At 35.8% G+C, this 17,647-nt stretch overlaps 1 protein-coding gene across 2 annotated transcripts in view; it reads right to left on the bottom strand.

Moving 5' to 3' along the window:
- Nucleotides 1-7,325: 7,325 nt before the first annotated feature.
- Nucleotides 7,326-17,647, bottom strand: part of TFAP2D (transcription factor AP-2 delta) — a 74,665-nt gene continuing 64,343 nt past the window's right edge. For both annotated transcript variants that reach the window (XM_001363736.3, XM_007484077.2), the window contains one exon: nt 7,326-8,081. In XM_001363736.3, the coding sequence (XP_001363773.1) occupies nt 7,862-8,081 (220 nt within the window). In that variant the 3' untranslated portion in view covers nt 7,326-7,861. The remainder of the gene's footprint in view (nt 8,082-17,647) is intronic.

The following is a 17,647-nucleotide window of genomic DNA, read 5'->3' as shown; positions in this document are numbered from 1 at the left end:
ACTGGGTGTGGATGGGATCTGTAGACCCTCTAGAGTCAACTAAAATGCCTGGGTGAGAATCTTGGTCATGTTCTAAAAAATTTGTATAAAATGGAAGACCTCAGAACCAGATACTCAGAAAGAGGTAAGTCAAAGAAGTGAGGAGCAACTATGACAAAGCAAAAGAGAAGAGTAAGCTGCAATAGATAATGAGATATCAAGGAGGACTCCATAGGCTTCTTAGAATAGAAGACCAAGGTTGATGCCACAATCCTGGGACAAAGTATAATTTTAAAATTGTTCAGTTTCAAATTCTAAAAAATATTATTTCAGTTTTCACTAATGTAGTCTTCATGCATATAGTTTTTCTTTATGAATATAGTTTCACTTCACTTTACATCAGGTTATGCCACCTTGAATTATTTATTTTTAATCTGATTTTAATGAACAGCAATAAAAGAATATTCTTATATATGAAGAACACAAAGTCAGATTATCATGTGAGAATTCAAATGTCTATTGTCTTCAATTTGCTTTTAAAAATTATATATATAACATATAATAAATTCAATATGTTACTTTCAAAGATGTCCTGCTTGCCTGTTTTTCCTTCTGATCTTCCCTCTATTGTCTTCTAAGAGTTTTTAAAAATGTCTGCATGACTTTTTCTTTTCCTTGCTTTTTTCTCTCTCTTTATCTCTCTCCCTTCCTTCCTTGTTTCCTTCTCCCACCTCCTCCTTCTCTTTCTTCTCCTCCTCCTCCTCTTTCAACTCCTCCTCCTTTTCCTTCTTTTTCATTTTCTTCCCCCTTCTCTTCCTCTCCTTCCTCTTCTTCCTCTTTCCACTCAAAAAAGATTAGAAATGGAAGATAGTAGGCACTCATGGGAGATTTATGAAAATATTGCAATAGTACAGGAAAGAGGTAATATTGGCTCAAATAATTATTGGCAATGAGAGTGAAAAGGAGAGTGGATCATAGAAATATGGCAAAAGTAGGACTAGGAGGACTTCCCATTTCATCTTTATATACACCTGGGGCCCTTAGCATTCGGGTATTTATTAAGGTTTCAATGTATAATCATAAGCAGTTCACCCACTATAGCAACTGATTCAATGTAAGTGGGGAGAAAGAGGAGTCAAAGACAGCTAACCTTTTGAGCCTGGATAATTAAGAGAATTATGGAAATAAATGTTATTGAATTTAATTATATCAATGTCTTCCCAGAAATGGGAATCGTGGGAGGAGGGCATATTGGGGAAGAAGGCAATTAATTCAATTTGGAATATGTTGAATTTGATGCACTAGCAAGACATCTCAGTAGAAATGACCAGTTGGCATTTGGAAATGTGAACCTAGAACTCAGGACCAAGAATCAGTACTGGAAATTTGTACTCCATCATCTTTAAAGACCTGATATGATAATGGAATCAGTGAAAGTTAATAAGATATCTAGTGGAAAGAACACAGAGATCAGAGAAAAGAGTCAAATGCAAAGATGGGTTGGGGTTGGATGGGGAGAGACACATATTTCTTTTCCAATTAATAAGAGAAGTTTAAGCCAAAGGAGATGAAATTAAAAAAAAAAGTGGGATGTGAGAAAAACCAGGAGGGGAAGGTTTCATAGGATCCAAAGGATGAAAAAATTTCAAGATGTAGGGAGTGATCAATAAAGTCTTGGTAGAATGGTGTTCATAAAAGTCACACTGAAGGAATTGAAAATTATTTTAATAGGTTGATTGGAATCTGTTTAAGGAATTTAGGAGAAGAAAAGACAATAAAGGAGAGAGCAGTGTCAAGAAGTATACATACACCATATCCACTTCTATATGATTTCATGTATATGTGGGTATATTTTTTGTTGTTCATTTATTTCACTTGTATCTGACGCTTCAGTACTCCATTTGGGGTTTTCTTGGGAAAGATGCTGGAGCAGTTTGACATTTCCTTCTCCAGCTCATTTTACAGATGAGGAAACTGAGGCCAACAAGATTAAATGACTTGCCCACGGTCACACAGCTGAGTGTTTGAGTTCTGATTTTAACTCTTGTCTTTCTGACTCCAGGCCACTGCAGCACCTAGGAATTCTCTCAAGACTATAAGCTGTTCAGCCCCTGATCTGAAAGAGTAGAAGTAATTATCTCAGTAGCAATTCCCTATACCATTGAATAGCTCCAGGAGATAGAGGGGGTGGTGGAGAGAGGGAAGGAGAGGGAAAGAGAATGGGAAAGAGAATTGCTTTTAGTATGGGGTATTATGCTTAGAAAAGTGCTGACGTTTGACTATGTTTATAAATAGAATTCAAAGGAAGAAATATGAACAGTAAGCACAGTCACAGTCCTTTCAGTGCTCTGGTTAGCACAATTGTGGATTTAGTCATCTGTATCTTATTGACTAGTAGGAGTTTAGAGGTATCCATCCTGTCTGGTAGTTAGGAAGAACTGGTTTCACATCCTGCCTCGACATATGCTGGTCTTGTATGTGGCCAGATGTAAGCTTCCTTTCAGAGAACAGACAATCTGCCATAATTAAGTGAGAGAGACGCTTGGAGATCCCTGTGAAGAAATCAATAACTTGAACCTAGAATAAGCTTGCTTGATAGACTCTATAAAGAAAAGTGGAATTTGTTTTATGTATGTGTATACATATATATATATATACATATATAATTTATAAATGAATTTCTAAACAACAGCATATATTTGCATATATGCTGTCGTTTAGCAACTCATTTAAAGGACTAAATATTAGGAATTAAATTTCTAAACGTTTTCTATGTCAGTGAAGGAACACTAACCTAACTACTTCTTACTTTCTCACAGTAAAGCTAAAATAACATCCATAGAATTTCTAATAAAGCAAAGGACATTTCATGTGCAAGAGATAGTTCCAGGAATGTCATGATAATAATGCTAACAGGTCTGAAACATGAAATAATTTAGGATTCCAGCTTGAAATAACCCTCATTTGTCAATGCAAATTTTTATTTCAATATTCTCTATTTTATCATTTTGGGTCTGTTACTTCCTAATTTTCATACATGTCTCTTTGTAGTCAGTGGTAAAGAGTTGAGAGGCAAACAAAATATTTTCTGTTCATGAGAACAGAATTTTTGGAAAAAGTCATCTTTAGTCATCTATATCTTGTTGACTAGTAGGAGTATAGTGGTATCAGTCCTGTCTTGTTGTTAAGGAAGAATTAGTTTCACATCCTGCCTTGACATATGTCAAAAGGTAATTTCTAGATAAAAGTGGTTTGTTTAAGTTCTAAGCAAGCCCTGAAATTCTTTGTGCTTGGTCAGATCCAATTATTAAGGATCAACCATGTCTAATAAAACCTATTTTAAAATATAGTCACACATGGAGACATTTGCCTGTAATCTTAACTACTGGAAAGGCTGAGACTGAAGTTTGGGATCTATTGAGCTTGAGTCTTCTGAGAGGTACTTAGACTAAACTTATGGAATATTCCTAATAAGAGTGTCATCAACATGATGAGATCCCAAGGACAGGGATTGGGTGGGGGAATGGGGCATTACCAGATTGCCCAAGTAGTGGTAAACATGCCTAGACCAGAAATGGAACTGGTCTAAGCTTCTCTTCTAATCAGCAATGGAATTAGTCCCAAGAGTAACCCCTGCACATCATCTTGGATGCACTAAAGAAACCTAGTCTTAAAAACATATTCAGAAATATAGAAACAGACATAGATATAGATCTATACACATATATAGGCATATGCACAGATTTTTGCATGTAATATTTTTCTCTATGGAAGAGAGAATTCATTTTTGTCATTTGTATGTGAGGTTGATAGTGAATATGGCACCTGGAGGGTTCTGGAATTAATTTTATCAATAAAAATATAAGCAAGCACAAAGGAAAGACAAATGAAAAAATGTTAAATCTGTTGAATATATTTCAGGATTTTTTATCTCAAAAGACTGTAAAGAGATAATAAATGGGAGGAAGGAATTTGGGGAAACATTATTTTATTAATTTAATTATTCAGAATAATTATTATTAATACAAATGTACATGACCATTTGACCTTCAAATATCTAGGTGATAAACAGTCAATTTCACACCTTGAGCAGAAATTTTACTGCTGCTAATGAGACAAAAGCCCCAGTCAGGCTGGTGAAGAAAACCTAACCCTAAAGGAGAAGAGAAGAGGAAAAAGAATCAGGATGCCAGGCAAAATTGTCTTTATTTTTTTAAGGCATTTGAAAGGAAGGGAGATGTGTGGACTGGTCCTCTTTCTAGACCCCTGACCTTTCCCAACCAACAGCAAATATTTTGAATTTCAAAAGTTTGGGTTTGCTTTCCCTTGACCAAGCATGTCAAAATGTATCATTGAAGAGTAGATTTCTAAAGTAAGTACTAAAGTATTCTTAGAATAAGCCACCATCATAGGTATTCCTACATGTAGACATGTAATTAATGATTTTTTTTTACCTTGGAAATGGGAAATTTAAATGAAGTGATACTCATTTTTCTGTTAAGTTCATGTAAATATAGTTAGACATCTTTTTTATGGACAAGTGATATTTGACATTGGGAAGATTTTCTTGGCATTTATGTTAGTTATTAAAATGTTTTTAAACTGTCCAATGTAACTCCAAGTAGAACTTTAATTTGATTTCTAAATTATATTCCTTTACTATTAAATATACATTTGTAGCCTAGTGCCAGAGACTTTATTTTTGCTGGTATTTGTGTATATTTGTGTATATTTCTTTTTCGTAGGTTTACATAGAATTCTGCATACTTGCAATCAGTATGCTATGCTTCCTTACTGAGGAAAATATTTTTAAATAAAGTGGTATAAGCAGGTCAGATATATCAAACCTATAAAAACTTAAGGAGCTAAATAATCCTTTGATTGTAGTAGGCTGACATAAGAATGATCACTAAAATATGACAATAATAATAATAATAATAATAATAATAATAAAAGAATGACTGAAAACATCATGGTCCAATTTCATCAACCAACATGTCTTACTTGTTTGTGTAGGTAATCAATGTCTCCTGTCCCCATTTGAGACTTCCTGCAAAAATGTCTGGCAGGTAGATCTGTATTTATAGTTACTCTTTTGTACCCAAGGCTAAAACTTTTCAGTCCTTTGATATACTAAGATATGATAAGAGCAGCAACCCACAAGCTTACTAAAGAAAACATTAGACTGAAAACAAGTCCCAACACAAATATAATGTGTTAATTTGTTTTCTGTTGATGTGTAATTGGTGGATTTTTGACATAAGATATTTATATATCAGATATTTGCTTTGTTTTTGTCATATCAAATGCATATGAAATGCTGTCATCTAAAATTTTAACAGAGCTAATAGGAAGGGAAAATTAAAATATATAGCAATACTTGGGAATCTCCATTATATATACATATTATAGTCATTTATTATGTTGAATCATTTATCGTTTTTGCTTTGTTTGGAAATTGTAATTTCTTGGAATACCTTTTCTGAATGGGAAAAAGGCAGTCTTTATTACTCTTGGACTGAAATTTAGGGCACCAATATTAGGTAGTTACTTTTTTACATTTAATTGGAAAAATAATTAATTATTTTTAAAGCCATAAGGGTTTCTTAAAGTCATAAAACTAAAGGGAAAGTTGGGAATGGGGATGGGGAAAGGAACAAGACAGAATCACACACAGTGGAGTCACAAAAATATTTCTTTTAGCACATCTATATTTCAAACTTCCCCCTTTATATGGCCCTTTGGATAACTGGAAAATAAATTTCATTTGCTTGTATGGCCTACTTTCAATGCAAGTTTTGAATTATGAAGGATTAAATGGCTTTAAAAATATTTGAGTGTGTCTGTGATGTTAAAAATGTCAATCAATTTCCTCCTAGATTATATCAAGAACCATGTATGTAGTAACAAAGCATGAGATTGGGTATAATGGAACAGAAAATGCTCTGGCCTTGAAGTCATAGGTACTAATATTTCCAAATCAATTAGGACAGTGCCTGGCACATAGTAGGTGCTTATTTGCTAGTTCCCCACTTCTTGATGTGAGCCTTGCCCATATTGCTAACTAGCTATCTGGCCTTGGTAAAATGGCTCCCTCTGAGTCTCCAGCTGATTAATTTATGTTTCGAAGTCTTTTCTCCTTTCTATTAAATATACATTTATTTTCTGGTGTCTGTCTATTCCTTACTTTTGGATAAGACTAAATGTCCCCTTTGTAAGCTGACCTTAACTAAATAACAGAAGTCACTTAACTTCTCTGTTTCTTCATTTTTAAAATGGGTGTAATATTCTTATTACCTACCTTACAGAATTGTTGAGATCAAATGAGATAACACCATGTGATTTGTAACATTCAAGTATTTTTACATGTAAGCTATTATTATATCATTTAAAAGATGTCCTTAAGGAAACTGAATGTTCAGACTAAGCTTTTTTTTGCTGTTCTAGATGCATTGAAACAGATATATGTATTTGCTGGCATAAATAATGTCCTTCATGCTCCTTAGCTGGTAGTCTATAATGTTCATAACAGAAGAGTTAGTACACACTATCATCAATCAGATTTTTCTAAAAACCTGGGCTTATCTAGGCTAAACTTTCTTTCTATTAGCTGATATATCCTACCACTGACTTTTAGTGTGGAGTTGATCCAGGGACCTGCTCTGAGTTTTTTGTTTATTTTTTTTAAATGAAGATTTAGGAAAGATATTAAGAAAAAGTTCTTAAAAGCAAAAGTTTACTCATTGTGTTTTTCACTTTTCTCAACACAGACCTGAATACTTTTGATCTTATAAAGGCTTGCTGCGATGTTGGAACTCAGATATTGACTCAGAAGGACAAAGATTAGAAAGAGAAGAGCTCTCAACTTCACTATAAAATCTTAAGCTACTGGGCTCCAAAGAATGTCCAGAGGTCACCTCCTTTCACCTGCATCCCCCCCTCTCTTAGCAAATGTCTCTGTATGTTTCTTTATTGCCTATCATATTCCTGAACGCTTCCAGAGAAGATGCCACAACTTCACTTCACTGCATATTGATGCTTATGTAGAGGGAGTTTTCTTTATCCTCATCCTTTACCCCAATCTTACTAACTGTGGGGCATTTTCTTGACTTGTTAAGTAGTGATATGAATAGTGGGAGGGATAGGTTCCTTCTCATTTCCGCATTATGTTGTGTATTTCTCATCTTAAACTATTGGAAACTTAACCTGACTTTGGGGCAAGAGGTAAAATGGGCCTAGATCTCTGGAATTCTAAAAATACCACCAAGGCACTGATTGCTGGAGGTGACCACACTTTCAGAAGATATGCTATTATTATATAGGACAGAAAAAAATCATGACTTTCCTTTTTCAGGTTTCCAAAACATTTATTGATGGATTGATTGCTGGCTTGGTTTGATTAGTGGAACGAGGCACTCTTTTGTTACAGGGTTAAGTCAAGAGAACTGCTTGGAGCCATAAAAACTGGTGGTGGTTCCCATTTTGGACATGCTTCCTGATCCCTAACTACACGTTTGATTGAGAAAGTGCATCAGTTAGCTTGTGAAAAAGCACATGTTGCCTCTCCAAAGTCCAGAAGTGCTTAAAACTGTGATGAGGATAATTTGGAACAATAAAATACGTGCACAAAAGGAGTTTATCGCAACATAAAGTTTTTTAAAAAAAGGTGACAATTTCATCACACGATTACACTGCTGTTTTCCTTTTTTTGTTTTTTTTTGTTTTTTTTTGTCTTTTTTTGTTTCATTTCCTTTTTTTTTTTCAGAGGGGTAATGGAGGGAAGAGATTTGGTCCACTGAAGATTAGTCACCCTCAATGATATATATATTAGAAAAAAATATCAGCAGCAAGACTCTCTGGAAATAGATTCTGTTTGATGTAGCTAGTCTGTCTTTTCTGTTTTGCCCTCTTTCACAGCGGCCTCTGAAGTTTTCCGCAGGGGGGCTTTCTCCGAGTTGGCATGTCCTTGGCCAGAATCCGCTGCTCCACCGTTTTTGTGTGCCGTGTGTTTTTCCAAGTAGTTCAGCATTTCACTAAGGACAGTTTGGAAAGTGCTTAGGGCTGCACATATTGCTGGAGTTCCAAAACCATGAGTGATCAAGCTAGAAATTAAAAAAAGGGAAGAGGGGATAAGATGTAAGAATTTTGTATCAGTATGGAAGACAGTAGGTCCACTTTAAAATTTAACCCATACAAATCAATAAGTATTTATGATCATTTGCTGTTTTTAAAGACTTTGTGCAACTCTGCTTCACTTAAACCCAATGTACCCACAAGTCAAGCATTACCTCTTGATGTGATTGGTACTCTTTGAAAATGGAGAAAATGGAGAATGAACAAAAAAACAAAAAAACAAAATACAATAAGTATTTTGTCTGTTACTGTGGTTAAATAGAAAAGGCCCAAGATATAGACGAGTGGTGGTGAACCTATGGCACAGGTACTAAAGATGGCATGCAGAGTACTCTCTGTAGTCACACACTGCCCTCCCTCCACCCAGAGTTCATTCCTAGAAAGGCAGAGGGGCTTGGGTCCCTCCTCTCTCTTTGCCTGATGACATTTTCCCCATCCTCTGGCCCCCTCTGCCCAGCAGCCAGTGGGAGTGCACAGGGGGTAAGGTGGGCAGCTTCCAGGAGGTAGAGCTATAGGGGAGCAGAGTGCTCAGGCCACTCCCCTCCCCCTCTCTCTATTTGCTGAGGATATTCCTTACTTCACCCACCCCTCTGCTTAGCAGCCCAATGGGAGTGCTTTCTCCCTCCCCTGTATGGGATAAGAGGGTGAGGGTACACCCAGAACTCTGGGGGGGGTGAGTATAATACTTGATCTGGGAGGGGCATGGCACTTGGTCTTGGGGTTGGTGTGGGGGCAAGGTATGGCATTCCATCTCTAAAAGGTTCATTCACCATCATGGACATGGACCCTGTTCTTGAGAAGCTTCAGGAGGCCAGGCGTATTTGACATAACACTGTGATATTTATTCCTTTTTCACTCCAGAAGAACCTAACAACATAGCATCTCAGACATGGAAAAGTGGAAATTTCCCCTTAAATTTGGATAGTAGCTTGAGCTGTTATATATAACACTTATGTATATAGCACATACACACATGCAATAGCTACAAAAATAAGTAAAGGAAGCCTCTTCCCAATATTGGTTGGAATTCTATGGAGGATTTACAGAATCATAAGACAAAAATCATACTGGATGAGGCACAGATACATTATAATCTGCTATGATGAAGGGAATACCCATAACTGAGAAGAGCATTGAAGTATATGGATGCAGATATGGTTCTGTGTGTGTACACATATAAAGATAGAGAGACACAGATTAGATAGATAGATTAGACAAACAGACATAGATAGATGGATGGATAGATACACAGACAGACAGATAGATAGATAGATAGATAGATAGATAGATAGATGGATATAAATGTCATATTTATTAAGTTTATTATATGTATAGGTATGTATATAAATATTTATGTGTGTATGCATGCTGGGAAGCCCATTTCTCATTTATATTGGATGCATTTTTCAATTTACGAAATTTAAATATAGGGAAGTTGTATATTCTGATCCATATTCACACAATTGATGGCAGAGTGGAAGGGTCAGTCTACCTGATCAATTACTCACATAATTGATTCCCAGTTAGGCCAAATGATAATCTAAATTACTTTTGTCTTTCATGCTTGTTCTTTCTTTATTCATTTACCTACATTTTTTTTCCTAGACATTTCTCTTATTGAAATTCTACTGCCCTCATGCTGCTCTTTGGCTGCTTCAGGCTTCCTGGTATAATATATTACCAGCCCTCCATTACAATAGAAACTCCATGAGGACAGAGACCTTATTTATGCCTTTCTTTGTAACCCCAATGCTTAGTACAGTGCCTGGCACAGAGTTAGTGCTTAACACGTATTTACTGAGCATTGAGGTACAGTGGTTAGAAGACTGGTATTGGAGTCAGGAAGATCCAAGTTCACCGCTGGCCTCAGACACTTGCCAGCTGGGCAAATTGCATTACTTCTGTCTGTCCCAGTTTCTTCAAAGGTTAAATTCAAGAGAGGATGTTGGATGAAGGTGGCATACAGCATGGTACATTTGGCAAAATCCTTTTACATATGCTCTCTCATCTGACCCTTACAACAGCCTTCTGATATAGGTGCTATTAATATCCTCATTTTACAAATGAGGCAGAAGGAGTTTAAATGATTTGGCCAGAGTCATGAAGTTTTCTGAAAAGACTTGGAAATCAGGTGCTTCTATGTCTAAATCCAGGACTCTAGATAAGCTGCCTCTTTTGCTATTATGGTGAATTTTGTGTCCCTCTAGGTGATGTAGTGCATATAGTTAGTTCCAGGTCTGGGATCAGGAAACCCTGAATTCAACTCCATCCTTAGATACTTGCTAGTTGTGTAACCCTAAGAAAATCACTTAATCTCTGTCTGCCTTGGTTTCCTCATCTGTAAAAATGAGGAAAATAATAGCACTTATCTCCCAGAATTATTATGAAAATCAAATGAGATGAAATTATAAAGCACTTAGAATGGTGCCTAGCACATAATAAATGCTAAGTAAATGTTAACTAGCAGTAGTAACATAATTATTATAGATATGATCCTTTCCTATTCTTCTGGTGGATCACCAAAGTTCATTTCAGGATCTATTCTTCTCTCTCATTAGTACTTTTTGTTTATAGTCTCATTTTATTTCCCCTAAAGTAAGGATTCTATTATTACAACTAGGTAGTACAATGGACAGAGCTCCAGTCCTGAACTCAGGAAGAGAAATTTAACCTTAGGTACTAACTGTGTGACCCTGGGCAAGTCACTTAACCTTGTTTGCCTCAGTTTCTTTATCAATATAAAATGAACTGAAGAAGGAAATGGCAAACCACTTCAGCATCTTTGCCAGGAAAATCCCAAATCAAGTCATAAAAAGTCAGACATGATTAAAAAACACATCTCCCAACTAACTAACATGTGTCCCAAGCCCTGAACTAAGAGTTTTTTCTTCAAACAGCTCATTTAATCCCCCAAACAACAAATAATAGGTGCTATTATTTTCTCCTTGTTACAGTTGGAGGACATTAGGTTGCCAGGAGTTTTACAGCTTGACCAAGGATTACACAACACAGGATTTGCAATTTCCCTTATTTTTTCTTTCAGTACTCACACATGTTTTAATAACAGGGAATATATTTCAAATTTTATAACCTCATATTAATTAATACATTTGCTTATCTTTAGTCTTCTAGCATCTCTCATTTTCCTCCAGTTCCTCAAAGAATAGCTTCATAAATGACTTCCTGCTGTTTGTTTGTTTTTTAGTATATACTAGGATATAATTCATCAGCCAGGTGAAGATCTCATTTTGAGGAGTTAGATGCTTTCTTACTTCTCCCTCACCTAATTCCCTTTTAACCATGTTTGTTCTACCCTTTTTAGTCTAATAATCATTAGCTTAGAAAGGGGCTGTCTTCTTTTTTTGTCTTTGTATTCCCAGTACTTAGCACAATGTCTGGTACACAGTGGGTACTAAATAAATGTTTACTGACTGACTGACTAAGATGAATTGAACCAGACTAACTATAAAGGCTGCATCATTAAGATCATATGAAATAAGATTGGGGCTCACACTGATGTTTTTTTAAATATCATTGACATGGGATAATGGTGGTTGTTCAGTTATTTTCAGCCATGTAAATACTCTGATTCTTCATGGCCTCATTTAGGGTTTTCATAGCAAAGATACTAGAATTGTTTGCCATTTCCTTCTCCAGATCGCTTTATAGATGACAAAACTGAGGCAAATAGGACTAAATGACTTGCACAGGGTTGCCTAGGTTTGAACTCAGGAAGATGAGTTTTCATGACTCCAGGTTGGGCACTCTGTCCTCTGTACCACTTAGCTACTCCAGTGGGGCATGGACACAAGATTATGTGGATTTTCAAACACATAAAGAGGCTTTATCTTGGACTTATTAAACAACTAATATGTAGCATGAGGTTAAATACAGAGCAATTTAGTTGACCTTGGGGAAAGAAAGACCTGACAACACATACTGGATGTGTCAACCCACTGGCAACCCTCTTAACTTTGGAAGTACCCCCAAGTAACTTTCCAAGAATTTAAGTTGCAAAAGAGTTGCTGATCTTTATTGGTAAGGAAAACGTCCTTACTGTGAACTTCCTTCTCTACATTGAAATCATAGTTCTAGACCAATGGATGTTCAGCTTACCATGGAATATCCTGCATAGGATTTCTACTTAGCAGTAATATCTTTGAGATGGAAGAGGACAGGGATGGAGACCTTTTACTGATATGAGAAATTGTCATGATGAAATTCCCTCTACCATGAAGGTTGGCACCTTTCCTGCAACTTGTATTCTTAGATAGTTATCTCTGGAACTGAGATGTTATGTGATTTTCCCAGGGTCCCATTGGAAATATGTTCCAGGAGCAGGAATTGAAGTTGGGTCATCCTTGTACTGAATTCAGCTCTTTATCCTTTATGTCATACTGTCTCTCAAGGGACAGCTGAGTTTGAAATGTGCTGCTATATGAATTTAGCTAATTTTGTCTTCTTAGCTACTTATGTCTTTTTAATTTAAATTTATTTATTTGTGTGTTTGTTACATTAAAATTCCCAAGTAATTCCCCCCTTCCCTCCTCTCTTCCCATTAGAGAAGACATCATTTCACTCAAGGATATATGAACATATAAAGCTATGTCTTGCTTATTTCTACTTATCTATTCTTTTTCTGGAGATGGACATACACATATCATCTTTTGTGACTGTAGATAAAGTCTACTAAAGTCTTACTCTAATGCCTCATTGTGGCCTGAAGGTTTTATCAGGGTGCTGGCTCTAGTACAGGTTAAACAAGCTATAGTGGAGCTTAGGTCTTGTTCCTTGGTGCCTTAGAGGAGACTGTCTTTCCCTTTATTTGGTCTTCACCTGGACAGATTGTTTTTGTAGTTTTTAGTTTAGTTTTTTTTTTTTGTTAGGTAGAAGTAAGGCAACAAAATGCCAAGGGAGGAATAAGAGTAGGAGAAAACACAGTACTGTGTGGTAAAGTTAACATAGGAATTATTTTGGAATGTGGATTCTTTCAGACTTTTTACATAAAATTATACTAGCATAATGCTTATTTATATAAAATGAAAACTTTTATGTATACATATTTTGTATTCTAGATCTATAGATCTCTATGTGTACATATGTATATACATATGCATATACATCATAAATGATGTTCTTAAACAGTAGAGAATTTCCAAATTATTTTAATTGGGTTGATTTACCTATCTAATTATATTTTACTTATCCTACTAGAATTACAGATTTAGAGCTAGAAGGGATCTCAGAGACTAGCCCCACACTCTTAATTTTGTAAATTAATAAAAAAAAAGCAGTTTGTTTTCCTTGAGTGTGTTGGGGGACCAACCTGAGGTAAAGAGTTTGCCATAGAAATCCACAAAGTACATACATACTTAGAACTCCATAGATTACTATCCTCACCCAATCCAAGTTAAGAGCTAAAGTATAGAAAAGTGAGTTAGAGTAGTCCTGTGCTTCATTTGTTCAGTTCAGGGATGCTAAGAACCTATTCTAGAATCAAAAGGGTACTTCCTAATTTCTGTATTTCTGCAAGAAATCAAAGTATAACTTTTCCTAAGTTGGTAGTGGGAAGACTATCAGAGAAAGGTGTCTAAACCAGGAGCTCCTATCTAATTACTAGTTCACTCTCACTTTATTTTACCCTTAATGTCTCTTTCTCTTCCTTCCTTCCTTCCTTCCTTCCTTCCTTCCTTCCTTCCTTCCTTCCTTCCTTCCTTCCTTCCTTCCTTCTTTCTTTCTTTCTTTCTTTCTTTCTTTCTTTCTTTCTTTCTTTCTTTCTTTCTTTCTTTCTTTCTTTCTTTCTTTCTTTCTTTCTTTCTTTCTTTCTTTCTTTCTTTCTTTCTTTCTTTCTTTCTTTCTTTCTTTCTTTCTTTCTTTCTTTCTTTCTTTCTTTCTTTCTTTCTTTCTTTCTTTCTTTCTTTCTTTCTTTCTTTCTTTCTTTCTTTCTTTCTTTCTTTTCATAATGCTTTTGACATTTTCAGGGGGAAATATTATAAAGGTAGAAAGGGTACATTAATTATAAGCTCCGTCCTTGAACTGGCATTGAAGTCAAGAAAACTGTTTTGATACTTTGGACATTATCTTAAAGGATACACTACCTTGAAAAATGTTAAAGCACTACACACATGTGCTATGTTGGGTTATAGACAATAATGATTCATATATTCAGCGTTTGATAAGGGTATTTACATAGGGCAATTAAGTGATGAAGTAGACAAGAGTGCTGGGTCTGAAATAGAAAGTCTCATCTTTCTAAGCTCAAATCCAGTCTCAGACACTTACTAGCTATATGACCCATGGCAAATTATTTAACCCTGTTGGCCTCAGTTTCCTCATTTGTCAAATGAGCAGGAAAAGGAAATTGCAAGCCCATTCTAATATCTTTGCTAAGAAAACCCTCAAATGGGGCCAGAAAGAGTGAAATGACTAAACAACAACAAAGGGTACCTTTGACTTTTACTTTTCATTCAAAAAAAGACTTTTAATCATATTGCTTATGCCAATGCAACTGTGACCTCAGAATCTCAGAGAAATTAGAAAAGGATGGAAAGAAGACAATTTCACCTGCAAGAGAAGGAAACTAATAATGATACACAAGTCTTCCATAGAGTATGGAAAGGGTGTGCACCCTTGTATCATTTAATTCCCTTAAAAAGAAGATGGATTTGAAAAAATGATTTTCTTATCCATAAAATGAGTCAATTGAACTAGATGTCTACTGAGGTCCATCCAGTTCTAAATATATAATCCTGTGGATCTTAGTTAGGCACTACTTTTATCACGAAGCAATAGCACAACTTTGGAAAATCGAATTAAAATGTTCTACATAGAACAAGAGATGTTAAACTTTGGAGGATGCCATGAAGCCTATAGTCCCCTCCTCCGATTGTTGCCTACAGTCACAGTTGAAGGAAACTCAAAATTTCTATTAGAGGTTATCCAAAATAAAGTTGTAATTTTTTTCCTATTCAAGTTTATGAAATCTATCAATAGACCCCTAAAATTAGGAATCCTTAATGTAGAAAAACTTCCCCAAGAAGAAAGGTAAGGGCAAATGATAATGCTTCCTCCAGGGAATGCTGGCATATGTGATCCTCACTTTATTACCTCCTCTCCCCTCCACCCCCAATGTGAGTCCTTTCCCTGTTCTTGCAGTTGAGGGCTGTAATTCTATTTTTAAAATTTAGATAGTATGGGTATGAGCAAAGCTTCTATGCCTTTAGAGAATATCTTAAACTTATTCAGTCACATTGTCAAACTTCTACCTAAAAACAACTTACAATTTTAGACACTATTGTTTTCAGTTTAGGGGTTCTGGGAGCTCTTGCTTTCACAATTAGCTCAAGACTTGATAGTCTGTGATCCAGAGCTTACTTTTGTTTAAATATAAACTCCAAATTTGCTATCCAGTACATAATTCATCTTACATAATGAAAGGGTTTGGCAGAAGAGACCAAAATTATTGTTCAGTTTCCCTATTCTATTTTGAATTGAATGAGGTTTGTTAAAGGATCAGGGGCATGCTACTATAAAGCTGTTTCAAACATATTGCTGATTTTTCTATCTAAACTATCTAAATGAATTGTCAATTAGCCTTTTAAATTAAATCATTAAATCTATTGAATTAACTTTTTACAACATGTTGGCCAGCAAATTTCTGTGGTTCCTGCATTTCTTCCATACTGATGGTGGAAGTGCATGGTCCCTTTGCCATGTACTAATGAATATATTAATAATTTAATATCCATTAAAAAGGAATTGAAGGGAGCACCTAGATGACTCAGTGGATTAAGAGCCAGGCCCAGAGACAGGAGGCCCTGGGTTAAAATTCAGCCTCAGACGCTTCCCAGCTGTGTGACCCTGGGCAAGTCACTTAATCCCCATTACTTAGCCCTCACTGCTCTTCAGCAGTAGAACCAAAACACCATATTGATTCTAAGATGGAAGGAAGGGTTTTTTTGGTTGTTTTTTTTTTAAGGAATTTTAAATTCTCCCAGTGTGTTCCATTGGATATTGGGTCTCAAAGTTATGCTTGTCAAATATGAATGGATTTTTGAGATCCTCTTTGGAGGTGGTGGGCTTAATGGGCTCAGCAAAATGTCTACAAAATAGAGAAAAATTAAGAGCATGCATTTCATTTTTACATTTCAAGCAAGCAATTCATCTCATAAAATGTCCACTTGCTATTGGTAATTGATTTTTAAAAATCCTTTTTCTTAATGAAACTAACATGCACCAATAACATTTTGATATTAGCATTCTGGTTATTTCTGCATCAGTCTAATGAGTTTTTGTCATCATCCATCTTTCACTTTCAGGCACTGCAATAATGCAGTAGCAGAAAAGTCATCTTCTACTTCCTTAATAGATGGTCTGGTCCTGTGTCCAGCTATAGCTGGAGGCTCAAACCACATAGCTTTAAGTGACTGTCAGCAAAATGGTTACCACAAAATACAAGGGGAAAAAGAAAAAAACAAACAAACAATGTTATGGTGTCAAGAAAGGAAGCTGTGGCAGGTGCCCTGGGAATGCCTGGGGGGGATGCATACAGCAGCTCCTATCAGTCCAAACTCTTTTAGAAGCTAGAGCACAGGGATTCATTTAGGCTCCTTATCAGGGTGAAGAGGCACAATGCTTAGGGATAGGTCAGCAAGACCAGTTCTCTCTCTTAGAGCAAGAAATACAAAGATCTGCCCTCATTCCTTGCCTATTCTTTCATACTGGTAGATTGGGTAAGAGAAGGGAGAGAAACTGGGCAAAGAGATAATGAGTTAAGTAAATCTTACAGATTTCTAAATAATCCAGTATTTGAACTCACAATCCTGAAGTCACCCAATTGGCTTATTATAAAAAGCATTCATAGAGGCCATCTAGTGAAATTTAAGCCTTTTATTTTTACAGATTTGGAAACTATCCCTTTTAAGGTCCAGAACCTTCCCTTTGTCCAAGGAAAAGGGCCAGAGGTAATGCTCACACCAGACTGAGCATACTATACTGTATGTATACTTAAACCTACATTATTAGTTCCCCTCTCCCATTGGGAAAGTTTTTTATTAGTGTTTTCATTTATATTCCTTCCTATTTTTATTTTTATTTTTAAATTTTCGTTTCTCCATTTTTAAATTAAAATTTGTGTTTATATTCCCGTTTAATCCCACTGAGAAACTGAAGTAATAGTCAAGTCTACATAAACAAAATTTATTAGATATTTTCACAGACAATGAAAGGAGGCAGCATGCAGAAAACATACTGGATTTGGAAGTTAGAGAACTTGGGTTCAAATCCCAGCTGGCTTACTTTATCCATTTGTTCCATATCTCATTATACATGTAGGAAACTGATATTCAGAGTCATTAAATGACTTGACCAAGGATATTCAGTAATTATCAGAAGCAGGATTTAAACCAAGTGTATTGACTCCAAATCCATTTTTGTACATGTTCATACCACCTAGGTATAGGGCTTTAGTGATAAAAGTCAAAATGGCAGCTAATAAATCATTTTCATTCATGCCATTTCCCAGCCAGGTTTCCCA

The sequence above is a fragment of the Monodelphis domestica genome, chromosome 2 (genome assembly GCF_027887165.1).
Source record: "Monodelphis domestica isolate mMonDom1 chromosome 2, mMonDom1.pri, whole genome shotgun sequence".
Lineage (NCBI taxonomy): Eukaryota > Metazoa > Chordata > Mammalia > Didelphimorphia > Didelphidae > Monodelphis > Monodelphis domestica.
The sequence above is the reverse complement of the archived record's forward strand: the minus strand, read 5'-3'. Positions and strand labels throughout refer to the sequence as shown.